The 27,966-nt window shown below is 30.4% G+C and overlaps 1 protein-coding gene across 1 annotated transcript; it reads left to right on the plus strand.

Moving 5' to 3' along the window:
- The first annotated feature begins 111 nt into the window (after positions 1 to 111).
- Positions 112 to 27,840, plus strand: LOC140040003 (sialidase-2-like). The gene is made up of 8 exons (XM_072085614.1): positions 112 to 239; positions 862 to 901; positions 9,504 to 9,674; positions 17,223 to 17,452; positions 18,753 to 18,827; positions 22,782 to 22,963; positions 23,922 to 24,107; positions 25,339 to 27,840. Exons 1-8 carry the CDS (start codon positions 191 to 193, stop codon positions 25,681 to 25,683), a joined length of 1,278 nt encoding a protein of 425 aa, XP_071941715.1. The 5' UTR covers positions 112 to 190; the 3' UTR covers positions 25,684 to 27,840.
- The last annotated feature ends 126 nt before the right edge of the window (positions 27,841 to 27,966 follow it).

Consider the following 27,966-nt stretch of genomic DNA (forward strand, 5'->3'; position numbering starts at 1 on the left):
ATTTGTCTATTCACACGGTGCGCTACTCCGCACTCCGCTGCCGAGTGTATTTATTTTAAGCGGTGCGCCCTCACAAAATAAACAAAAAACAATAACAAACCTCGAGAGCGATCAACTTAGAGCTGAGTTTTAGTACACATTGTACTATTAAAGCAGCAGCTCAGATAAGGTATCGTGCAGCCTACCAGCCATGGCATCTAATTTAGCTGCAGCTACAGCGAATGTCCTCCCTATTACAGGTAAATATTCATTGCAAAATTATTTTAGTTTCTCAATGCCTGTACCGAGCCTAAGCAATAAAGTACTCAGCAGACAGTAGGCCCAACTAAGTAGGCCTACAGTAGGCTAACTAAATTAAGCATTGTATATACTTCCGCCTGTATATGCTTCCCTCTCCCCCATTCAAATAAAAACTAAACTTCTCACTAATATGAAAAGTGTATGATGTGTAGATGAAGAGTAGGAAGTAAATAAATGAACATATTTATTCTTGTTTTTCTGTGCTTCCATAGTATTTTATTTTTATTAACTTGTTGTCTTGCGTTACCTGTTTGTTTTGTCTTGTTTTGTTTTCTGTTTCTTCAAACTTCAATATGATTACAACTTCTTAACTGGCTACCCGTCACAAGTTTTTTTGGAGGGAAACCTCCAAATGTTATTACTTTCTGGGTTTCTGCCTCTTAATTATTTATATTTAAATTGTTATTTTGTTTACTTTGAAAGATAAGAAATAAATGTTATTATGAATGAAAAGTAGGGAGAGATAGGATCGGAGAATATAGCACCTGAATGTCCAGACACTAGCAATGTTCTCGCACTTTGCAATTAAAAATAAATTAAATGTTTTATTTTGTTCTTCAGAAATATTCGGCCAAGGCGATCATGAATTCAACACTTTTAGGTAAGAGTACAACTTATTGCATTTAGTTCTAGAATAATGGTAGGCTTTTCAAATGTGTTGTCATATCTAATTGATTGTTGTCGCACGTCCCTCCAAAACTCGCACGTCCCTCCCAAACTCGCACGTCACTCCCAAACTCGCACGTCACTTCCAAACCCTTGAAAATCCTGTCAAAAGTAAACTGTTAAAAGCCAAATGAATTATATATTGTAATGTATATAAAACGGCCAATAAAATGCGGTGTAATGTATTTATCAGACATCTGTTTGCACTTCACGTAGTAAAACTATCATCGCTTTTACGATAGCAATTGTAAAGCTGCCACAGAAGATTAAATGTACTGTACAATGATATATTTACAAATTGGATTAAATACTTCTGTTGTTGCGCAGATTTGACAGAACTGGTTTTTGTTTAAATTAAACTAATTCACAATCATAAACGGTGTTTAATTCCAACATTTTTTGTGTAATTCATGGTATTGGTGAGTTTCAGGACAGTAGACCGTAATTTAGAAATCAATCAGTTTATGTGTAATCCCAGTATATCCAATATCAGCACTCTAAATTTTTATGTTAATATTTTTGTTTATGTTTATAGTATTTTTAACGAATTTATAAAATATGACTATGTCTATTTCTAATAATTAGATTTCTAAATAATTCCTAATTTTCCTACCATTATAATAAAATCCCCCCGAGTCACTATAACAAGCCAAGATCCAAACGACCATAAATTCTTCAATTAACTTTACTTTGTTCGTCGGGATAAACTTACAATTAAACTGTTTTTTTTGTTGTTGTGTGTATAATGACAATTTTTAATGAATCATTTTACTTTGAAAACTTGGAGCATTCAAATGCTTTGTGTTTTAGTTTTGTAAATTAAGGTTTTTTTCATCGTCTGCCGCAGTACTTTTTTTCTATGCTTAAGTGCGGTGCTTATAATATATATTATTCTGTTTCTTTTTTGCGTGTGAATGAAACTTTAATCATCTATTTTGGACAGACTACTAGTAATTATAGATTGTGTCTGCCTCACTGCCTGGTTCCTTGGTTTTAGCAGTTCCCTTCTCCCAAAATTAAATTAAGTAAATCTAAAAAATATTGATATCATTTCTTGATGGTTGAATTCATGTAGGAAATGTTTAATTGCATAAAACATTTACAAATTGATTTGTTTTTGTCAATAACAGCATCGAATGTTTAAATAAATTAAATACACATACATTTACACATTTTTGTTATTATTTTGAAAAGGTTTTCCTCACCCACATTATTAAAGGCAAACCTTCTTGTAGCCTGGTCATAGTTTAGTATGTACAGTATGTATGTACAGTATGTATGTACAGTAAGTATGTACAGTATGTATGTACAGTATGTATGTACAGTATGTATGTACAGTAAGTATGTACAGTATGTATGTACAGTATGTATGTACAGTAAGTATGTACAGTATGTATGTACAGTATGTATGTACAGTATGTATGTACAGTATGTATGTACAGTATGTATGTACAGTATGTATGTACAGTATGTATGTACAGTATGTATGTACAGTATGTATGTACAGTATGTATGTACAGTATGTATGTACAGTATGTATACTAACATAATTTCACTGATGTATGTGCCTTACTGTTAATTAGTTGTCTCATTTACAAGACATTGACAAATTAACAAATAGAACTTTAATCAATCATTATGAATGAATTTAAACATTGAGGAAAAAGTTTTAACATAGGAATTATTGATTTTAACTCGTTTACATTAATGTACAATGGCTGAAAAAGATTGAATGTATTTTTTTAATTTCCTGTTAGATAATAACTGTCAATGTTGTAACATAGTTTTTAGTAAACAATTCAATCTAAAACATTATATCATATTAAAAAATCATTATGTCCGGATACAAGTATTAAAACTAGTAGAAGGCCAATTTATATTTTCATAAAAAACAAGACAAAAAAAAATGTACGGTAATTACGGCTTGTATTTTTATATCTCAAACTGACTTCATATTTCATATAATGGCAAAAGTTAAACATTGTCATAAAATCATCTTATGACTTTGACATTTAAATGACAATTTTAACTTTCTCAAGGTCTTTAAATAGTAAGCTGCTTCATTAGAAGGCTTGTCAAGGTTTGTCTGGAATTATATGATAAAAAAAAAACATGATGGCTTAAGATATCAAAAAAATGTTAGATAGATTTTAAGCGTGTAAAGTACTTATTTGACTATCTATTGTTTATGAAGATCAACATATCTACTCTATTTTATTTAGAGAACCATGTGAAGTAATGAATTATACACAGGAGTTAAAAAACATTTTTATTAACATTTTCAAAAAAATAAAAAAAAAACCTAAATATACATATAAATTGATATGCAGTATATCAGTTATATGACGGCTATCACTAGATATTGATGGACAATATTGATATTGTTGTTTTAGGCCATAGAATATTTTTTAAACAAGCTTAAAAATGTGTTATAAAAAAATTTAAAAATGATACCGATTGTAAAATATATACTATGGATGTACCATATGCATACTGTATATTTATATATGGACTGGTTCAAACATTTGGTACCGATATTAATATTGTATGATGATAAATATATATATTAAAAAAGAGACAATAAAGGTGGGTTACTCCCACGAAAGACAAAAAGAAAATCTAATCTATTAATAACCTAATGTCATTAAAGGATATAAATAATATCAACAACATGATATTAACAATAATATTAACAATGGTATCAATAATGGTATCAATAATTTGTATTGAAAGTGTATAATTTTTTATTTTTTTTAACCTATTAATATGATATGAATACTATCAATAATGGTATCAACAATGATATCAATACTGGTATCAATAATGTTATCAATATTTTTATCATTAATGATATCAACAATGGTATCAATAATTTTAATTGAAACTGTATAAGAACTTAACATTTAATTTAAAATACTAATACGATATGAGTACTGTATCAATATGTTATCAATAACGATATCAATAATGATAAAAATAATTGTTATTGGAACTTTATAAGAACTTGAAATGTTTATTTAACCTATTAATATGATATGATATCAATAATATTAATGATATCAACTTGATATGCTTTAACGCATCAGAAATTTGACAGTTGACAGTAGATTGCAGTAAGCTGACTAAACCATCGCCAGGATTTATAAATTTAATTTCTGTATGTGAAATTGAATGAGTTCAGTAATGAAAAAAATTGTACAATAAATACAATAAATGAAATAAGCTACAAAATCATAAGAATATCATCTGAATATTATCATTATTGATATCATTCACCATCATTATCATCATTATCATCATTATCATCAATATAATCATCAATATAAAGATGATCATTGTCATCGACACTAATATTATTCTCATATTTCATAAGAGATTCATGTAGCTGAAGCGCAATCACTTTGTGTAAACTTATCGATATTTACACTCCATAAATTATTCATGATTGGTAAATTGCAGATAAGGTCTTCTTCATATCATTGTAATAGGTATATTTAATATTGGTACCGATGACTAGTTTTTTCGGGATAATTATTTCTAGGCTGTATCATTTTAACTTAGGATTCTAGTTATCTAGTTACAATAATAGATCACTACACTAATTTATATACAATATAAAAATATTATTCATATCACACCACAGTGATCCTAATCAATTCCAACTTTGCTACAAGAATATTATTGGTGAGGCACAGGTAAAAAAGAAAACTTGAGACAACATTAACTAACACAAGTCAAATGAACTGTGCATTGTACATGCAACAAACATGTTTCATAAACATTTGTTTCACATCTTCAGTGTTTGCACTCATCCAACTGTTAAAGTTTTGCAAATTAAAGGACACGTCAAAACATACCTCCTTTATTAAGGACGAACTGATAGGTAATCCTTGTGAACACAAAATTGTCAAGACCAATGACAAAAGAAGCATGACTTGTGCTAGACATGCCCAAAGGCTTTAGGTCTAGTTTAGTTTATTTTTATGTTTAGTATATAGTATTTGTTTATCAGCGCCACAAGCACACGTCTAGAGCCGCTTGTGCAGATCTATTTTTGTAAGAAATTGCTGTCCTCAAGTTTGTCCGTCGTCAATGCAAAATATCTAAATTATAGCCCATAGCTTGTGTACTTGTTACAGCCTCTACACTTATAACCTTTACGTGCAAAATATTTCAATTGTAGGCCATAGTTTGTATAGCCTTTACACATCCTTTTCTCAATTCCTAAATTCATAAGGTGCAGTTGTAATTCCTGTTAATAATCCATTACATTCTATGCACTATACTTACATTATAGCCATATTGTTACCGATCCTATTTCCTCTAATAATGCTTAAATAATATCTATATTAAGTGCATTTCAACCAGATTATGTTTCAACATTATTTAATGTTATATATATCATTTTCAGAGATCACATTAGCACATAAAGTACTTTGTCAGGTTTTATTACATCAATTACAAAAAAAAATTTTATTACGAAAAACTAATAAATTATTATGTAAATTAATAAAAAAATATTTCTGGTACAGTAATCATCATCTATTTTATCTGTTGATTACATGCCTAAATCTTTTCAAAGTCACCCCAACCATACTTCTGTACTCTTCCCTGTACCATTTTGATCTTCTTTGATCTTAGCAAAATATCTGTGAATAATGAATGAGTGCACATGATACATTTAATAATTTCATGAGGTAAACATATAAAATGTTAACTTTCACCGAATGATATTATTTGTTCTATTGCATGAATTAAAAACATTCATTAATTGTTTTATAATACAACTACTTTTAATGAGAGGCTAACTAAACCATTAAAAAGGCAGCTTTGTACAAGGGGTGGAACAATTATTGAGTGCGCAAACTACAACAGCCTAGCCTCGTGTCACGTGTGGTTGCTCATCCATGTAACAAGAATAAGCGCCCATATATTGCAATTGCACGCTTGATGACGTAAGGTTCATTGGAGTATTTTATTAATATCATGTGACTCAAAATCCTCCAATCAAAGGACAAAAATCTAGTCATTTTGTTCAATGATTTGATCAATAAAATGTTGCGTTTCACTATGAAAAATTAATATTTTTAAAAAGTCACTCAAACATGTTTCATATCATGGGATTACATCTCAAAATTCACAAAGTATTCCCATGGGCTTGTTACTGAAACATAACACTGGCTTTGTACAGTTCTGAGTACAGTTAATTATTAAAACACATCTCATGTATTTCGCCTTTCTAAACATTAATAACACTTAATGATTTTCTGTGTCGATATCAGGACAATAGTAATTTTGCTTTTCTTTCCCAATGATTACAACTAATATTAGAGTAGACTGTCTAAATGTGTGTTTGTTGCAACTTGTACAGCAGTATCATATCATTATTATTGATGGAGACTACAATAAGAAAATTAATGCCATTATCCCGCGCTACTGTATCGTCATAGTAACTGCAAGTAGATGGGGAATTAGAATACTTGCATGGAAGCGCCACGGATAATATACAGCTTCGTTGTCGCGCTTCACTGACTATTATTTAATTACATTGATCATATACGTGTTTCTGCGTGACCTTGCTATTATTTTAAATATAATATAATTAAACATTATATTTGTTTTACAGTCTACTGTACTTATTCATAACACAATTATAATCTAGAATAAGGTGAAAAATGAATTTCATTTTTATGCAAATTAATATATTATTGATTACCAGTATTTTATTAATAAATCAGAATTTAAATAATATTTCTGAATATACTATTGACCAAAACAATTAAAACTAGATTATATTTTATTTAATTTGTTTTCAATACTTTTTAAAATAGTTAAATAATGACAGATCGTCAATATTGAAAATATATAAGTATTCACAAAATGTATAAATATTTATATAAGGTACAGTAGTTATAAAATATATAAGGTACTTAAAGAAATGTATAATACTTATTATATGTATAAGTTACTTTATAATAACAAGGTAGGCCTACTTAGAAAAGGTATAGAACATATTTATAATTATATGTAAAGTAATTATTAAAAAATATGATATTTATAACTATATAGGGTAATTATAAAATAAGCAATTACAAAATGTATAAAGCACTTACAAATTAGAAACTACTTAAAATAAATCTAAATAAAATCTAAGAAACCCAACAAGTTACAAGACTGTAGACGTTATATTGCTTTATGAACATGAACTAATAACAAGAACTATTACTATTAGTAGATAATTTATTCATAAATTCAAGAACACAGAGTTCATTTGTCTGGGGCGATACATCGGGACTCTGTTATCCCATGATGCATTTCAAATCATCACTCTGTAATAGCTTAACACTTTTAGACAGAAATGTTCTCATCTATCAAATTGGTCACTTATACTTGACTTAAAAGCATGTCAATATTATTATAACAAAATGGTTTTCATTTTCTGTATGAACAATAAGGAATAAATCCTTGTGCAAATCATATGAAGACTGGTCAAACCCCTATGGTCAAACCCCTCTAGTCAAACCCCTCTGGTAAAACCCCTTCTGGTCAAACCCCTCCTGGTCAAACCCCTCTGGTCGAACCGATTCGATTAGAAGTGGGATGCTATCTGAAGTACTACCACCTGAAGGTGAAGGTGAGTCTCGCGTTCTCTGAACGTAGGGGAATGAGCTGTTAGGAGCTCATTGTACTAAGCCCCGGCATTATGTGGTAGGGTGGCCAGTTCCTTTCCACGCCGCCTTTTTTTCTCCCTAGTATTTTCAACTAGGTACTCATTTACAGCTGAGTGGACTGAGAGTTGTCGGGAATTGAACCCAGGTCTATCTGTTTGACAGTCAAGTGTCCTAACCGCTCGGCTATCCAACTCCACCTATAAACCTAAAAAAAACAGATTATATAATCTTAAACAGTTCAGTAGAATATTGGTATGTTCTACGTGACAGTCGCAAACACCAGACCTGGAGTTTATTAACCATTGTGCTACAGTAGTACAAAATAAATAAAAACATGTTACTATAAAACTTAAGTGTTTATTTGCAAAAAGATATTTACTGATATTAATACAGCAGACTTTGAATATGGATATAGTCCTGATGAGATGAATAAACAACTCTGTACATTACTCTGTTACATTATTAATTCACAGACAATAACACAAGAAAAGCACATTTCCATCTATCTAAATTGTACATATGAAAATTACTGGCTTACATATTCATTGGAATATTATTGCTTTTCTGATCATAAACAGTTAATAATAGTGATGTACTGCCCTTAGGTTATAAACAGTTAATAATAGTGATGTACTGCCCTTAGGTTATAAACAGTTAATAATAGTGATGTACTGCCCTTAGGTTATAAACAGTTAATAATAGTGATGTACTGCCCTTAGGTTATAAACAGTTAATAATAGTGATGTACTGCCCTTAGGTTATAAACAGTTAATAATAGTGATGTACTCCCTTAGGTTATAAACAGTTAATAATAGTGATGTACTGCCCTTAGGTTATATATATGAAATGAAAATGTTTTCATACCTCCCTGATAATATTTGCTTTATAGAAGTTACCTGGATAAACCAACATAGGCAATTCTCCCTTTCTTTCTCCAAAGGGAGAACATTAATTAAAAGTAACAGCATTTTAACCATTCCTTGCTATTATGTTATTTGTAATGCCATCTACATATCTTTCTTGGAATTGAGCTAGCTCATCCCCTCCCCCTTCCCCTAATATTAATCTGGGCCACAGAATGTAAGTGACTAATTGGATGAGTCTTGGTAATTGGGAAATGACACATGAATTTATCTTTAATAAATGAATACCCAATAGAAAAGGTTACATCAATAATATAAAGTAAAATGAATGAATGATAAAATACAGTAGAGCAACATAGTTTAAGGCTTGAACATTTGTCAATATTATCGCTGTATCGTGTAATAAAATATATTAGTGTCATCTTCCTAATATATTTGTCACTGTCGAAAGCATGTCAAGTAAACTATATTACTGTTGTCTGTTTTATTTGACGCTGTGCAGAACTTGAGTAATACTCTTCGCCATATTTACACATTAAACATGATGTGATAGAAAGCTGTAAAATGTTATTTATTTGCCTCTATACACTTTATAACATACATGTACTTTAGTTAATATGATGTATATAGTTAATTTGCTTCATTAATAACTTTAAATGGTGTAACATTTATATTTGGCATCATGTAATACGATAGCAAAATGTCATCTGCGAGAAAAAAGAATGTTGTATTCAAAGACGTCTACCAATATAAAGCGGCATTGTCTGCATATTTTTATTTGTTGACACAAGGGCGTGTGGCGCAGTGTGTTGGACGTTGGAGATTACTGATCGTAAGATCATGGGTTCACAAGTTCAAAAAATAAATAGAGACAGAGAGACTTGTTTTAATGTTCTTCTATCTAAGTACATACCACTTAGAGGAAAATCCTTAAATGTTTATTGACTTACGTGAAATACTTAGTATCCAGGTGCCAAAATGTCTTTTTTCTTTTTTCCACAAGGATCCCTGCTCTTGTATATCATAACGGCACTTTCCTGGCGTTTTGCGAAGGACGTAAACAATCGTTTCGAGATTGGGGACCGATGGATCTAATGATGCGCAGAGGATTTTTGAATAGAGACAAAATTGACTGGGAGGACATAAGAGTTGTGGCTTCATTTGAGAACCGAAGGTAATGTACAATCGCCCTTGCGAGTAGAGCTCGACATGGGATGACCTATGTCATTGGTCATCGTCTGGATCTAGAATCCGCCAAAACTGTGTCATTGAATGAGAAAGCAAATCCCAATGTCCCGGTATGGTCATGGCCTAACTAATTCCTAGGTCACAGGTCATCACAAATAAAAAGCTCCTGGTTTGTCAGTGATAAAGTGAAGAACTAGATAATCATATACAATTTATTATTTATAAAAATAAATGGAGCAATTTGTTATTTATAAAAATAAATGGAGCAATTTGTTATTTAATTGGAAACATTTCTGAAATTATAAAGGAATTAAATCCTCTTTGTTGAATAACATTTGATAATAATTACTAATGTATAATTATGTATAATTGTTTGATAATAATTACTAATGTGTAATTGTTTTATTCATATAAACATTTAATTATATCTGCTGTGATGTTAAATAATTTGATCTCAAATGATGTGACTTGAAAACCCTTTGTTGTAACCAAACCTTGCTCGTGGTAATATGTTCCATAATTTATCTGATGATACGTATTCGTCTGCAGCATTGTATAAAATCATTCCATATAGTAGCCCAGGGCAAGCATTATAAAGATCAATAAATGCTATCGTGCCTTATTATCGATGACTTTCTACGACGTACAACATGCCCAAGGTTAGATTCCTGTTATAGTACACATGTAGCAATATGTAACACAAGCATTCATTAATTATAATACCTAATTGATTTGTGTAATCTCTGAGACTGTGGAGCTTCAGAAACGCGTCAACCGAGAAATGACAAGGGGAAAGTATTCCTTACTGTGTAAACATTTGGCTCGATTCACTCGGAATACGTCAATATAGGCTGTGGATAACGTGACAAGTATTAATCGATTTGTACGCTCAGATACAAGTGCGACAATATTTAGATAACTTAATGTAAACCAACGAAAATCCATCATAACTAATAAAGGAACAATATTTAAATAATTTGATATAGTTTTATGAATATATCATATAGTATATTAAAAACCAAAATATATTAATAATAAGTAGATTTACTGTATAAAGTGAAAATAAATTAGGTATTGGAGTAATTAAAGTATGATAGAACAAGAATAAATAAATAAAGAACGAAGAAAAACACCAAATATATAAATTTATCCATCCTGTAAATTGGCAAGTTTGTGCTAGGGACTGGACTGGATGGCATATACATTGCTGTCATGTGTACAGTAATTGTAAACTCCACTGGGTTACATCTTGTGTTTATTTGTTTCTTGAGAAGATATCATCACACAGTATTGATAAAAATGATGATTTACTTTTGAAAATTCCTCAACAAGTTTCTAATGCTATACATGTCGTTTGTAGTAAATGGCAAACATAGTTCTATAACTACTGTAAGTGTAATTCTGTAAATATAATGGTTAATACTCCTTGCATATTGATCAGTGTTGTCATTAATTGAATGCATCTTCAATCTAATGTGTTTGTAATGTGCCTTTCAAGAACTTTATAGTTAATTAATTTTGTGAAAATGCAAAATTAGAGTCCAGGTTAATAAGTTGGTAAAGTATTACTATGGAATAATATATCTACTTTAAGAATTTAATATTAAGGAATTAGTTTAGTTTTGTCATGTAACTATTAGCAACGCTTCTAAAGAGCCATTATAAGATTTTAGTACTAATTTTTACTGAATTCATTAAAAAATGTGACTTTATGGATCTAATATATTAATATGGTAAGTACTGTATGTATTTAAAACCTTTGCCAAAGATGGATTTGTTTTACTACTAGTGGTGTAAATTCAATTCAAAGCAACATTTATTTAATCCTTTCATATACAACATTTATTTCAATGTACAATATATTTTTAAAAATTTAGAAAGAAGAAGGTACAAGCCCAGAAAGATGAAAAACACATCTATCACTGACACAGACAATTAAAAAAAAACGAACGAATAAAAAATTGACCGAAGAAAAGTTAATATTTGGAAATAAGATGACTTTTAAGTTTATAGATAAAAATGATTTACTATAAACAGAGTTTAAGATGGGGAGTGGCAGAACATTCCAAAAAGTGGGTCCGAAAATCAAAATATATTTACTTTGTCTAATTACCTCCTTTGCTTCGCTTTATTGATAATGTCATTAATATTAATTATTTTTGTCATCCATTTCCAAATTTAAATAAAATGTTATAAATATGTATCACATTTTACATGAATGTGTTTAAGATTGTAATTAATTACGTAACCTTATTGCGGGAAGAAATTGCGAGTTATGCCCAGTAAAGAGATTACCATTCAGAATGTCAAACTGAACATCATACAAAATGTTCTAACCTTATAGAATAATACTATTGATGCAAATACAAATATCTATTAAAATAATACATATTTTTATTACGTAAAATCAGGCCCTTGGGTATCAACTATCCACTGTAATAATGCAGAACGGTAATAACTAATTTTGTAGCATATACTTACATTTTTACTGGACTAAAAACAATCAATTATAAAAAACAATCTTGATAAAATAATAAATATATGATTATATTCAAGGCCACCTTGTACTGCAGTTTCCTAACAATTGATAATTTGAAAAAGTTAATTAAAATAATATAATGATTAATATTATATTATGGGATTTGTAAAATTTTGATTGTCTGAAAGGAAAGTGGGACATGTGAAATATGGTTAGCACAATATAGCCTTGACCAATCGATAAGAATTAACGAACAGATCAGCAACAAAGTCATTCAAAATCGGGAAAAGAAAAGACGAAGAAAAGCTAAATTCTTGATAAAACAAAAACAGAATATTTACCATGTTTTTGAATGATTTTGAGATTTACTGCGAACAATAATTGCTTAGTTTTTGTTATCGATGATTTCTATGTCAACTAGTTACCGAATAAAAATCACATTTCTCATTGTTGTCATCATTTACATTTGGTTCGTCAAAGCTATTTCATTTTTGATAAGCATGATTTCAGAAATCAAGATTATGCAATGCAAAAGCCCAGAGGCTTATCCCGATGTGATGTAATCAAAATCGTAAGCCGTGTCTTGAAATCACTTATTTTGTATTTTAAGTTCATTTTTTACATTTTTTTCTCAAGTTATTCAAGTACTTCATTATTATATTAAACACGGAAAACTTTAATACCAAAAGGTGGGTTTAATCAGTGGGTTAGAAATCCAGATGATTTTTTTTTAAGATTAGAATTTGAAGTTTTATTTGCATTTATTATGAAATAACTATGCACTACAATAATGCATACTAACTATATTTATGATTGCATATGATTTAACACATTTCCTTATGATCACATAATGATGCATACAAAATTGCAATGTAATAGTTGAACCATAATTTGCGAGTTAAAGATAGCTCTAGAGATAATGTTGGAAATTCACAAAATTTGATATAAATTGTGTTTATATTGGTATTATTTTTATGGAAATAAACTCCTAAAGGTTGCTCACTTTAAATTGCCACACATGCAGCGGAAACACTTACTTCAAAAGAGCAGAAACGACACAACTTGAAACTGAGTAGAGAAACCAATCCAATACAGCTTCAGAACATTGGGAAATCTAGGTTCAAGTCTATTGTCAAACTATGGTACGCCATCAGTGCATTCAAACATTGGGAAAGCTAGGTTCAAGTCTATTGTCAAACTATGGTACGCCATCAGTGCATTCAAACATTAGGAAATCTAGGTTCAAGTCTATTGTCAAACTATGGTACGCCATCAGTGCATTCAAACATTGGGAAAGCTAGGTTCTATTCTATTATCAGACTATTGTACGCCAACAGTGCATTAAAACATTGGAAAAGCTTGGTTTAATTGTATTTTCAGACTATTGTACATCAACAGTGCCTAGCAGAAAGCTAGGTTCAAGTCTATTATCAGACTATGGTACGGAAATAGTGCATTTAAAAATTGGAAAAGCTAGGTTTAATTCTATTGTCAGACTATCGAATGAGATCAAATTATGCGTCAGTTGTTATGTGTATTTATCATCAATAGTCTAATGACATACAAATTTAGAGAAACTTTTTTTCTTTAGAATAATCTGAAAGGAAAAAACCAACATTTGAACCTAAATTTAAGTGATCTTTTGTACAGAAAATGTTGCTATGAGAAGTATGTATTCACATTTTAACATTCTAAATTGTACAATATTCTTCTTGACACAAACAACATAAATTTTTTATGGTCACAAGTTATTAATATAAGTTAGTGTTATGGTAATTGGTGATATTAACAATTTATATAAATAAAGATGTCTGCATTTAAAAAACAGACTAATTACGCTACAAGATGTCCGCAACCAATTTAAATTGAAAACAAGTAGTTGGTACTATATATTGTAATATCTAATTGGTTTATGTTATACATTGAACTTTGTGTTAAGCTCTAAAAGCTTTTATGTAACATTAAACAAAAGCTGAAATGTGTAACATACATTCCGTTCTAAAAATAACAATGTAATAATTTAGTAATATCGTCAGGTGTAATTTCACTTCCCTTTAACATTATGATTGGAGGACGTAAATCAAACGTGATACTGTATGAGTTTAACAACTGCTCTAGGTTTCGCACGTTCCTCGTCAATTGACGCCGTAAACGTACTTAAACTTACCAATTAAATTAATATTCACGGTGTTAAATCATGTTTTGGTTAAAGTTGTTAATTTAATAGGCAGAGTCACATAACACCTAGTTATGGGGGTTTTGTAGATTAGCTTTTTCATAGCTGAATTCAGCATTGCAATGTGTCAGTATGTTTGCCTTTTGCATACAAATAAAAAATGTCAGAAGAAACAGAAACATTTTAATTTAATGATTTATTTTATTTTTATTTTATTCATTTCGGCAATTAAAACATAAAATAATAATTACAAAAACATAGAAATATATATACATGAAGTACAAGACATGAAGCCGAGGAGAGACAAAAGCATTAAACAAAACGCTTTCACCGGTAAGGTGTGTCTCTCCAACACAAAAATTACAAATAACAAGAATATATACTAAAATAACATAGACATTTCACAAGATAAAGTTAAAAAGTTTCTCTCCGACATTTAAAATATTGCTTTAGAGATAATTTAAAATTAATAAATGAACCATTAACAAAAATATCGCGAATCTCATTGGGTATGGAATTCCAAGTTCTAGTGAATCTGGTCGCGATGCAAAATTTTGACATATCATTACTGGAGCGAAGATGCTTGAAAGTGAGGGTGTCATGACGATTATTAACTATGAGTAAATTATAAATAATAGATCTTTGATGATAAAGTAAAACATTGCAAACATATAGAACAGTATAACAATCTCTAATGGCGATTGTGGATGTGATATCAAGAGTGTCTAGTCTCCCCTCATATGACTGTTCCTGACGACGTTGATTAAAAGATAGTTTAAGATTAAATTATCATCAGCAACAATTTGGTGGAAGTTTGAGAGTGTTTGAAGTATAAGCACCCTTTAGTTTTCACGAAGCAGCAACCGACTAAGCAAAAGAGCATGCTACTGTGAGTGAGTGGCCGAGCGGTTAAGACAGTGGAACCGTAATCACGTAGCCATAACATCGGCAGGGGTTCGAGGCTCACTCACTCCATGGTTCTGGTGGTAGAATGAGTCTTCTCGGATAAGGACTATAAACCATAGGTCCAGTGTACACAACTTGCTTGTGTGCACTTTAAAGAACCTAGTACATCTTTCGAGATGAGTAGGGGGTTACCCCGGTGTATTAGTACATCACAGCCACTGATCACCAATTGGGCCCTCTGGGAGATCAGTCTTTGACTGAAGAGGTCACCCAGTATAAAGATAAAACAAACAAACAAACAATGGCTACGTAATTACGGTTCCATTAACCGCTCGGCCACTCGCTCGCTCAAATAACAATTTGATTGTAGATTTGTTTTGATCTATTTGATCATTTTCAAAGTAGAAATTTGCGACAAAGAATACCTGCAGTAAAAATACATCACTGAAAACTAAATGTTATAGACCATCACTAGTTTGTACATGTATAGTTATGTTGGTAATTACCTAAATAACTTCACTGAAACCAATTTATTAACTTGCAATCAAGATCACATTATTGCTCGTTGCAAGCGTGTGTGGACTTAACATTGAGTTAAAGTGCATTTGTGAAGAACAGCAAACAATCATTTAGATAACCACTTAGAAAATCATTCAAGTTACCGAACTTATCAATTATCGCATAAGATTCCGAACAGATTGCGCATAAATAGAATTACATTGGAGTTGAGTAAACGAGTTAATGAGATTGTTTACATGGTGTTAATTGTTACAAATTAGAGATGTAACAATGTAAATGTTTTACCTCTTTAGCCTGGATAATGTCTTGCTGGCAGCATACCGAAAGTGGCTTGATCAAATGGACGTGATGTAAAGCTATTAAGTCTAATAGTGCTACTAATTTAGTAGTAGTACTAAACATGGATGTTTACAATTGTAACAGTTCATGTAACTTTAACTAACTAAGCATCCCACTCATTGAATCCAAGTGTATTCACCAATAATGATATCTAAGCTCTGTCTACACTATCAAACTTTGTGACAAAAAATGAGGTCATATCACTACCGTATTTGGTATATAACTCTCATATTTGGGCACATCGCAGTTGTTTTGTCAAACTAGTTTGATTAGGTTTAGGTATATTTTCAGGTTTTCATGGTGGATCCACTAACTTTAAAATAGTGGGTTATAGAATGAAGTGGTCAACTTAATGTCCTATCATTGGCATTGAGATTATTTATATTTAAGAAGGGCCTCTTGGATTTTCCACCTAATGCCTGGTTCCACTAGGACGTAAGCGCAGAGTAACTGATTTGACGAATTCACAACTGTCTCTTGTGATTGATTGGTCAACTCACTTACATTGCTTCTACGTTCAAGTCCGTCTCTAGTGAAAAGTTTTAGGGAATAGGAGTAGTAAAGTGTAAATTCAATATTGCAGTATTTTAAATTATTATATATTCAAAATATAACTATGTTTGACTTTAAAATGTATGAATGTGTAAATGTATATAATGTGTATTTCTCCAAAAAAAATATTAATTTTCCTAAAATGCATCAAAACATGAATGTAAAATAAGCCAAATATTAGAATTGTACCATTCATTTTGTGTGCAGTTGACATTCAAAATGGGTATATTCTTAATAAATAATTAATAATTGCCCCGAGTGGAATGAATGAAGTATATCTATTGAAACCAATAAATTATACACAAGAATACCTTCTCTACAGTTTTTTTAAAAATTGTTGTCATTTTTCACCAAATTAGCAAATGTATTTCACTCTAGACATTAAACAAAAGACCTTGAAAATAGTGCACAACGAATGTGATTGTAAATTAGGAATGTACTATTAAACAGTTTGACTACACAGTAAAATAGTGAAAACATTCGAATAATTAATAGATGCAACCAGAGTAATTTTATAAGAAAATTACAAATCTGAAAGATTTCATCAACTTCTTCTTCTCTAGGACAATGAACCCAGTGCCGATTGTGGACAAGCAGAATGATACTGTCGTATTAATTTTTACGACCTTTCCAACGGAAGTAAATGAAGCAGACATGATCAAGGAGGAGCATTATCTATGTCGACTGCACGTTATTAAGAGCGTGGACGAAGGAGTGACGTGGTCAAAATCTGTCGACATAACAGAAGAGACACTTGGAAAACTTAAAAGGCCACCAAATATATATTCACCAGGTAGTGTACATAATAATAGATATCGAGTACTCTAACCAAACAATCTAGTTATTATTATCATATATTACATAGCCCATGTAAATACATGAACGTGATTGGTTGAAACTGCATCACATGACTTATATTTAACCTCTAAGCAGTCAATATCTGTATAATAATAACAGATATTATATAAATATAGATATTATGTACAATAAAATAAACACTCTCTCAAGGACTAGATGTCAAATACAGCTTTCATCTCGACACAAATGATCCCTACCTCGAGCTGCCAACAAACAGCGGGCAGATACGACCAGTAAAGTTTTCAGTAAAATAATAATTCAAAAAACAATAAAACACTTTACTGCAAAGGAACAATGCTCTTAAAAATTATCCAATTGTTTACTAAATGACCTACCTACTTCAATAATCAGTCTAACATTCAATTCTTAATATTTGTAAGTTATAGAAATACTAATTGCCAAATTTTTGTAAATATTATTTTTTATAATAATTGAATAGAGTTCTATTTTTATACTTATCTGAATAACAAATCCTAAGTGAGATCTTAAACCTTTGGCATTCTAACTTCAGTAAACATTTTACTTAAAAATAAAACTATATTTTATGGTTAATTGAGTACAGCTTAAATTGTGTAAGATGTTTTATATCTACAAACATGCTGAAGACATTACTGATACAAAGTGCTCATATAAATTGTTATCATCGATGCAATAATATAGTTTTTACATACATTAGTAGTACTTCACATAAATGTATATTAGCCAATGTCAAATATTTTATACAAGATACGAAACTATGGGCACGATTAGTAAACTAATCAAGGTCTTATGCGGCGGCGACATTTTATATTTTAAAGCCCTTATTTCGTTATAAACTTTCCATGCCTAAAGCTTGATTCTCACTTGGGTGTACATGCGATGCAAGTGAATTGACCAATCAAATTACTTGCGTCGCCATTACGTCCTAGTGGGAAACAAGCTTTATGCAATGAGACAAGGGAGTTACATGTTATACATGATATTGTTTGCCTCTATCTTTAATAATTTATATCCTACTATAAATACAAAATATTATTATTTTACTAGTATTGTGGTTACTATGGTTACTTTATATATTAGATGTCATAAATATGATTTTTATATAAAGTCAATAAAAAAATATTCTATTAAGTCTGTGGATGTTATGCCATGTTTAATAAAAAAAAATTAATTTTCTTGATGAAATAGTAATGTTGAATATATTGATTAATTTTGCAACTTATGGATTTAATTTTGATATAAAATTCTATTTTTAGGTCCAGGTCATGGTATTCAATTAAGGTCAGGTCGTTTAATTGTTCCTGGCAATATGACTTGGAAACCTGTAGAAGGTATGTTGTTGTTTATTTATCATCTACCAGCTAAAAACAAGAGTTTCTTCTTCGGCCGTGGAAGAAACTTCACGCGCTTGTCTTTTAATCATCTCTAGTCCTTTACATTCATTGGTCACAATCTTTAATTAAATTTCTTTCTAAACAACCCACCTGCTTTAATAGTCTTTACATTAAATGCTTATTAAGTTTTATAATACTGTAACACTATTAATTACTTACTTTTATCAGTATCATTCATCTTCATTCATCTGGCTTTCAATGACTTCTATTTCATTCTTTTGCCAGCAACGTCCATCTACACATATCTACAAAACAATCGGTCACTTGATCTCGATTTCCTCAATTTCTTAATTTTGTGATCAATAAATGACACTGATTACATTCTATAATCACTAAATACATGTACAATTTCCTATGCCTCTCTTGTACGACGAAACAAACAATAGAATCACTACAGCAGCGCAATAAATTATTAATTGAATTTTAATATTGAAATACATAGCTAAGATACATGATTTATATGTGAATAATAATATGATGATGGCTATCAGAATTAGGTACAAAAATTTGATGTTAGAATTTGAAATTAGGAAAAAAAAAATTTTGGTTAGGATATCAGCAAATCAAGAAGAAGGTTCGAAGTTTGAATATCAGTTGGGGCGATGTCTTCCCATTCTCACAGATTACTTCATTGTTATCGTTTCTAAATTAATATCACTTAACTATAATTTATAGTTGTTGTGTGTCTGTATATATTTATTTATACAATATCTATTTCTTTATATTATATTATCATTTTATATCATACATTTATATTATATTTTATCCACCAAGTGTATTACAATGTATAAATAATATATGTTTTATCATGTGCAAGATATTGAGTTTATTTTATCCACCAAGTGTATTACAATGTATAAATAATATATGTTTTATCGTGTGCAAGATATTGAGTTTGAAATCTGTGATTGCTGGACTAATGTGAGTAAGTGTTGACCAATTATATGGAAGGTCAATCAACAAGCAACCGATCAATATATATAATTACGGTCAACTTAGGAGCAAAAGTCATGTGGTAAATGTTTTTAAAAGTAGTAATTCTTAGAAAAAAGACATGTAATTATTATAATTATGAACTTAAATTGCATCTCCTTTTAATGTACAGAAAACTGGACACATTCGTAATCTTAAAATGGTCCCCTTAATAGAGGTTGTGACCAACATATACATATTCCACGGGAAAATGATTTAACTGTAGTGTGTTGCTATGTGCGTGAGTTTTTAATAATAATAATACCAATTTAATATCTTGAAAATAAATTAAATAATATTCATCATAATACAGCAAAAATTGATTAAATCTGAAATTTACATATTTTGTCTATAATTAAAATAAATAGAATAAAATTATAAAAATCAATATGGTTAATAATTCTCAAATCATTAATCAAAATTGTCAGCAAATCTATTTCTTGAGTTTCAGTAGTAGCTTGTTGAATAGGATTAATCAATGTAGGATAGTAACATGCTTTTTATTACTTATTTGTCAGTGTACTTAGATCCTTCAGTGTATTATGATATAAGCCATGTTTTTAATTACACTAAGTGCCGTCACTGAAAAATACAACACGACAAACTATAAACAGGAGCAAAATATACAGTTTGCCTAATTTTCAAATTATATAATAAGCCAAATTATTAATAGAATCTATGTGGATACTAAACAACCATACATTTTTTGAGCTGTCATGTGGGTGGGGTGGGGGCGTTATGGGTAGTTTATGGAGTTGTAGGGGGTTCAAATAGGGGTTCTTTTTCATGAAAAAAAGTACTTGGTTAATGCTTAAATCAAGTTGAAGTTAAACATTTATTTTAACTTAATCATACTTTCTGATATTCTATTCATTATTCTTTATTTTAATTTACAGATATTTTAAACTAAGCAATAAACAAACAGAATATCTCAGATGATTTACATTATAATAACTCAAAGTCTATTTTAAAATGTTTGCCTTCTATATCATAATAATAATCATAAGCATAGGAATGTTTAATTCGCCAATCAGTACACTACTATGTTATGTTAAGTATATAAAGTATGTGTATTTATCACAGGGATCATTAGGCTCGGGACTTGTGATTCCATCGTAAAAATATTTTATATAAATGTAACGGAGCGTGGCGCGGGCAATCAATTATGCCAAAATGACGTCAGTTTATGTGACAACATTTATTACTGGTGGATTTAAAAAACGATAATGATACACACAAGCACAAAGCGGCTCAACGAAAGGTAAAAATAGGGACAATGGTGCTAGTCTTTGAAGAGTTTTTAAAAAGTAAAAATGATAAAACAGAATATGAATCATGTATATAGACCAATACACATTGTGAGTTCTGTTGTAACATTCTGAAGCAATTCAAAGCATCCATTTGATTCTCTGTACTGTATCTCCACGTTATCTCCATATCTAGCGTTAATTGTCATATAATATAATGCACATTCTATAATACAGTGTCACATAGGTATCACATATGGATATGTTACAGAATTTACCTATTACAGTCAACTCTGCCAATACCGGACACCTCTGGGCTGGCCAAATATTTTCAGGAAAGTCTGGTATTCGGAATGTGTTTTTAATGGTAAAAATGAATTTGGTACTATTTGGTATTGGGAGAGTTTCTGGTTTTCATAGTGTCTGGTATTGGGAGAGTTCACTGTATCCTGTAAAAACCATAGATACAGTACTAAGAATCAGCTAAGCTATGAACTCAAATGTGAAAGAACGGAAAAACAATGGCCTATTAATGTTCCAACTTGATGTCGTTATTAAAACCTGTTGTGGCATTGCAATGGACATCGTTTTAAAAGCATGCATAGATAATGACAACAAACCATTCTATAACAGGGCTGTAGCCACCAGTACATTTGGTAAGGTTTCAACCTGACCACTTTTTCACAGAGGCTTTTGACAACCCAGTAGCTTGAACTGAGATTGTTCTCTTTTCTTGCAAAAACAGCACAACTTTATTTCTTGTGGCTATCACTGTATAATACACTATGTTTTTTAGGTTTTACATAGCAGCTTTTATATTGTTGATTAGTAATTAAAGAATAGCAATACAGTACATAGGAATTATTTTGTTCGGGACACAAATATTGAATGAATATTCCATAAGTGTGACAATATTGTATAACATACAAATACTAGTAAATGAAATTGAACCATTTTTTTTTATTTGATGGTTTCATAAGTAATTTGTATTGCTAATGTTTCTAATTTTCTTACCAGTAAGCATTTAAGCTGAGTTCATTCAAAATGGGAGACTGGTATCATTAGTGCGCTCTTGATCTCTTGGCAACACATTTCAAACTGGCAACATGAACATTTTTTGTTCAATTCAAACCAACATTATTTTGATTAATTCCTGTATAAAGAGAAAATTAGATAAATATCTTTTCTAATGGACAATTTTAATAATATAGAAATAAAGTAGTAAATAAAGTAATAATAATAATATTATAAAAAGAAATGAAATATTAAATGCAGCATATAAAAATATTATTTACATATATACAAAGAGAAAAAGTAAAATGACACGAATAATATTCATTGTAATGAAGTTAAATGAAACATTTATTCAATTAAACTATAAATATTGTAATTCATAGATAAATATTTTATAACACAGTTTATTTGTTATTTTTAATAAAAAATTAATATTTAGGTCATGAAATAAATAATTCTTTTATATCAAATGAAATAAAAATGTCTCTTGTCATAAATGATACTAATTGTGTGAATCTAACAATAAACGCTAATAAAATAAAATATTCCATAGTTTTGGGATCTAAATTAAATTATAATATAGATTGTATGCATCATAATTCTATTTTATAGGATTTAACGTTGATCAGTAAGCCTAATCCGATATATTTCTTTTCAGAGGACGGATTTTTTGAGAAGATAACGCAATTTGTAATGACTCTGTTTGATACATTCTACGGCAGTGAGAATCTTTCAAATATCTTGTACAGCGATGACGGTGGAAATACTTGGCATTTGGGCGGAATTGTTCCGCACACAAAAGACGACAAGGAAAACTTTATACATTCTAATGAATGCCAGGTAAATTGAAATAATAGATTGGTTCTTGGTCAGATGTTTTGCCCTACTCTAACATAAAGTAAGACGTAAAGGTGGGACTTGAACCCATGACCTCCAGATCACTAGCCCGTTAACTTGAAATAAATGGTAGATATAATTGTTCTTGGAATGAAGGAATAATATAAAATACAAATAAAATATGAAAAATAATAATTATAATATTCAGTATATGATAAAATAAATGAATGAAAAATATGAAATTATACAGTATATGATGAATATAGATGCCTATGTTGATGGTTTTTGCCATTTAGAGTTTACAATATCATACTTGAGGGTGTTAATGGTAATTTGATGTTCAGCAGATAATAATGGTTGCAATGATGAACAGTGATAGAGACTAATGATGCTGTTTATATTGATAAAATATTGATGAAACTATAAACGGAAAAGTGTTGATGGAGATTCATTTATGATTATTCATGTTAAACCCATGTAATATGGTTTGAAATTGGGAGTCAGTTTGTTCAAGTTAAAATACAGATAAAATACAAAATAAAAATCCACCAAGACAAACCAATTTCTAGATTAAAAGCTAGTTTGGTTGAATTGATGACTGGGTGATAGGAGTAACTGAGAGTAGTGAGAGAGAGAAGATGATGTTTTATTGATAAGATATTGATAACATATTGATTACACTATGACAGATTTAGGTGATGATTGGGTGAAAGGTGGGATAGAAGATGTTGTTAATGATAGGACATTAAAAGGCAACAAATCCCTAATGGCAATTTTAGGAATAAAATTGTCATAGATACAATGCAATAAATATAATGCGAGCTGATACATACATGTACAGTAAATAAACATTAGTAGCACAGTAAAATGTTAGACAAGCTAATTGCCAGAGAATCATTTTATTTCTCCCAATGGATAGATCAGATAAAAATGATAATTTCAAGTAATAATTTATTTTCAGGCGGTTGAACTGGAAGATGGAAGTATTTGTGTAAATAGTCGTACATTAGGAGCTGCTAATCGCCAACAGGCATTTAGCAATGATCAATGCGAATCATTTCAAGAATCAGAAATCACGGAGCTTGAAGAACCATGTCACATGATCACCAAGATAATGCCTACTGTCAAGTCATTTGGCGGTTGTCATGTAAGTAGAGGGGGAGGGTGGCAGAATCTGTTTGGTTTGTTTTGTTATATCCTGGATTAGGCCCTCCACCGACCCATAGCAACCACAGTGCAGCGCCTACCATGAACGACAGGGGCTCGTAAGGCTCATTCTGAAAGATGCACTGGGTTCTTTAAAATGCACACTACTGTAGTATTGAAATGGTCATTAAATTGTTTTTTGGAGAAGCCATGTTCTACCACCAGCACAATTGTGAGGGATATGTTTGAACCCATGTCGATTTATGGAGTTATTGCCAAAAGAGGGTGATGGCAGAATCTGTTTGATTATGGTTATTGCACAACCCCTTCCACAGAAGGAATCGTAGACCAAGGGTGGATCATAACAAAAGTGTCTCATAGGGCAATTGCAGATTTTGCAACAGAAGAAAATCTACCTTTGGTTTAGGTTGTTGTATTTAAATAACTTTTGCCAAATAAATGAAAGAAATAATGATTAAATTTATATAACTATGAAAAGTGTTTCTTAAGCTCAATGGTTTTTGTTTTATCAACGTTATTGCTCTCTACACAGGAGTATAAATGGCTACATATCAATGTGAATTCACAGATTATATATTGCAATAATAGACTACAATCATTAGAAGCTATACTGTAATGTATAGTGTTCAATTATCCACTGTAATATAAAAATACCAAGTTACAGTATTATATCAAAGTCTCTCGGGTGAAAGCCAACTTTCTGGTTTATAGTTGATGTAATAGGTTTCTGTTCTTGGTTATAAATAAGAAATATGAATTATCAAATGGAAAACAAGTTTGCATTGATTTTCTACTAATGAATGTTATTTAAAACTACAACTTCACAGTGCTATATAAATAAGTAGACCTCTCATTGTCTAGTTTATAAATTTTTTATCATCTATATATAAATTATACTTAATTCTGACATAGGCAAGCACAATGAAAAACTCTGCCTTGGATACCTATCTATCTCAGACGTACCGCGAAACGTAGATTTGATAACATTAGTTTTCAATATTACGATATTGTTGCATATGTCCATCTTAGGAAGATATTATAAAGGTTTTAAAACAAAATTTCTGGTTTCATCGGTAGATTTTCAACTGTATTGACACAAACATGGTATAATTTTTTTTAATAATGGGAATTTGAGATTAAAATAAGCAGAAAATAAAAATCAGAATTTTCATAAAAATATTCATTTGTACTTACATTTTGTTTGATTTTAGGCTAGCATGGTTGGCTTCCCGGCGCCAAGACATCTTCTACAAGAAAACGACCAAAAAACATGGGTGATATTCATGAATCCGGCGAGTACCAACACCAGAGTGAACATGTCCATACGCTTAAGCAGAGACGGATGCAAAACCTGGAGTCAACCGTGGTTGTTGGACCCGTATCCTAGCGCTTACTCGGACATTACGTACTACGGAGTGGAACAGTTACCAGATGGAACCACTACCTGCCATTTTGCTTGTGTACACGAAAGCGGAAGCGCGCATCCGTACGAGAGAATAGCATTCCAAAAATTTACGTTAACAGATTTATTAAAAGGATTAGAAAGTAGTGTTTAAATTTGGCCTGTAGGAATTGATAGGCAGGTGGAGACCCACTTCCAATATAACCCAACACTGTGCTTGGTTAAAATAGGGCTTAGGTATTAGCTGGCCCTATATACAATTTTTAGTAAAAAACCATTCAAGGCTAGCCAACCTACATTTTCTGTGCTCATCCAGTGCTACTGACAAATCCCCATCATCAGAGTTATTTAGAAAACTGATAAGTTGACATGGGCATTATTTGATAAATGTAGTTTTGTCTGAGATAGACAATGTCATCATCGTCTGTTACACTATTATTCATCTGTTGTAGGCATTTGGTAGTTGCTTCTATAATTCTGTAATCTGACATTCATTTTTGGATTTGTGTAGTTCCTTTCTGACAATCGCTTGAACAAAAACAAAAAGAAATGAATTTTAAAACATTGCATATTCTTGGTGGTTTAATAATATAATAGTATATTTGGATGCAATGGACATTATGTTTTGGGAATTAAATCAATGTAAAATTCCCAAGATTATTGTTGTTCACCATTTTAAAATCATATTTATGAGTGTAACATGAATATTCATGAGGCCAAGTACTAAATTTACTTGATAAATAACTACAAATAAACACGCTACTGCTGCTTTTAATATGGACCAAATAAGATATAATATTATTCATCAGAATATTAATGCTATTTTTTTTATATATCTCTGCATGCTACCATATAGCATACAATATGATAATTATCATACTAGTTTAATTAGCATATACCTAATTAGCATATACTAATTTAATCTAGCATACGATGGCATAATAAACAATTTGAAATATAGACAAGTTGTGCATCGAATTTTATATCACAATTTTCCAATTATCAAGTGTAGTAACTATTTTGTCGATATGTAAGATTAAAATGTATCCATTCGTAATTATTAATTAATTTTCAATTATGTATATGTTGGCTTCCGTTTATGGTTGTTGAATCGGTGAAGAATGTCTATGCATATGTTTATAGAATTAGTAAAATGTTTACAGAAGGTTGCTAAGCAACAATTGTTTCAAAAGATGGTGATTTGAGCACGCTCAGAGTAATTTGTATTTTTAGTATTTATACACTTTTGTTCATATCATAGTAGATATTTTAAATCTAGTATCCACAATGTGTGTGTTATTAAGTGGTTCACTTTATATAATAAAGCTCTGTCTTCACTATGAAACTAGTTTGACAAAAACAGTGCGATGTGCCCAAATATGGTAGTGATATGACATCATCATGTCGATTCTGCAGTAAATGTTCTTTTAAATATAGGAATGTTACTACTAACCTTTAGTACTGAATGAGTTCATTAATCCATTTAATTTATTTATAAGTTATAATATTACAAATGGCATGACCTATTCAAAATCTCCAGTTCCCATAACCTGAAGGAAATAAAATATTTAAAAATATAAATTCACATTGTAAGGATTATTTGAACCAAGAATTGAGGTTAATATATTGAACAGACAATGCTCTTAGTAGTTTAAATTATGATTACATTTTAAATATATGAAATTTACTAACCTTTGGTATTTAATTTATTTATAAGTGATAATATTATAACAAATGGAATGGACTATTCATGCCATCTGCAGTTTCCATAACCTAAAGCAAAATAAAATATTTTAAAATTCAGAAAGTTTACGACGATCAATAATTAGAGTAGAAGCAAGTTTGTCTACACTATCACACTTTATGTGACAAAAATTGTGATGTGCCCAAATATGGACATGATGATGTCATATCACTACCATATTTGGGCACATCACACTTTTTTGTCACATAAAGTTTGATAGTGTAGACAGAGCTTTAGATTTAGCATATCACCATGGAGTTGATTTACATTTAATTTGAATTTCTCAGGCACAGTGAATGTTATGCAAATTTAATATGAAAGCTAGATAACTATATTTTGTTACATAATTGGTGACTATATTGTAAACACCGTTGCTTGTTCCCCCACCTTAAACATGACCAAGTAGCTTAAAATGATCCCAACTTAAATTAGTATAATAAATATAATGTTATTTGTACTATTTTCTTGTTGAATATATTGTGAATATTCTGTATATACTTTTGTGAAAGAATAGACTGTAACATGTATGTTGATTAGTATAAATAAATGCACTACTGATTTGTTACTTACCACCAAAAAGCTTTTGTGTTTATTGCTGATTTTTATATTTTTAAATCCATTTTCCAAAACCCGCTCTCCAACAGTACAGTGATGTAGCCACGAGAAATAAAGTGATCCAGTTTTTGCAAGAAT

Source organism: Antedon mediterranea, chromosome 2, assembly GCF_964355755.1.
Source record: "Antedon mediterranea chromosome 2, ecAntMedi1.1, whole genome shotgun sequence".
Lineage (NCBI taxonomy): Eukaryota > Metazoa > Echinodermata > Crinoidea > Comatulida > Antedonidae > Antedon > Antedon mediterranea.

Bases quoted from the DNA above. Each gene is read 5' to 3' on its own strand.
- LOC140040003 (XM_072085614.1), top strand. From the start codon at position 191: ATGGCATCTAATTTAGCTGCAGCTACAGCGAATGTCCTCCCTATTACA. The intron at 240-861 runs GTAAATATTCAT...TTTGTTCTTCAG, and splicing joins GAATGTCCTCCCTATTACAG to AAATATTCGGCCAAGGCGAT. The intron at 9,675-17,222 runs GTAATGTACAAT...CTTCTTCTCTAG, and splicing joins GCTTCATTTGAGAACCGAAG to GACAATGAACCCAGTGCCGA.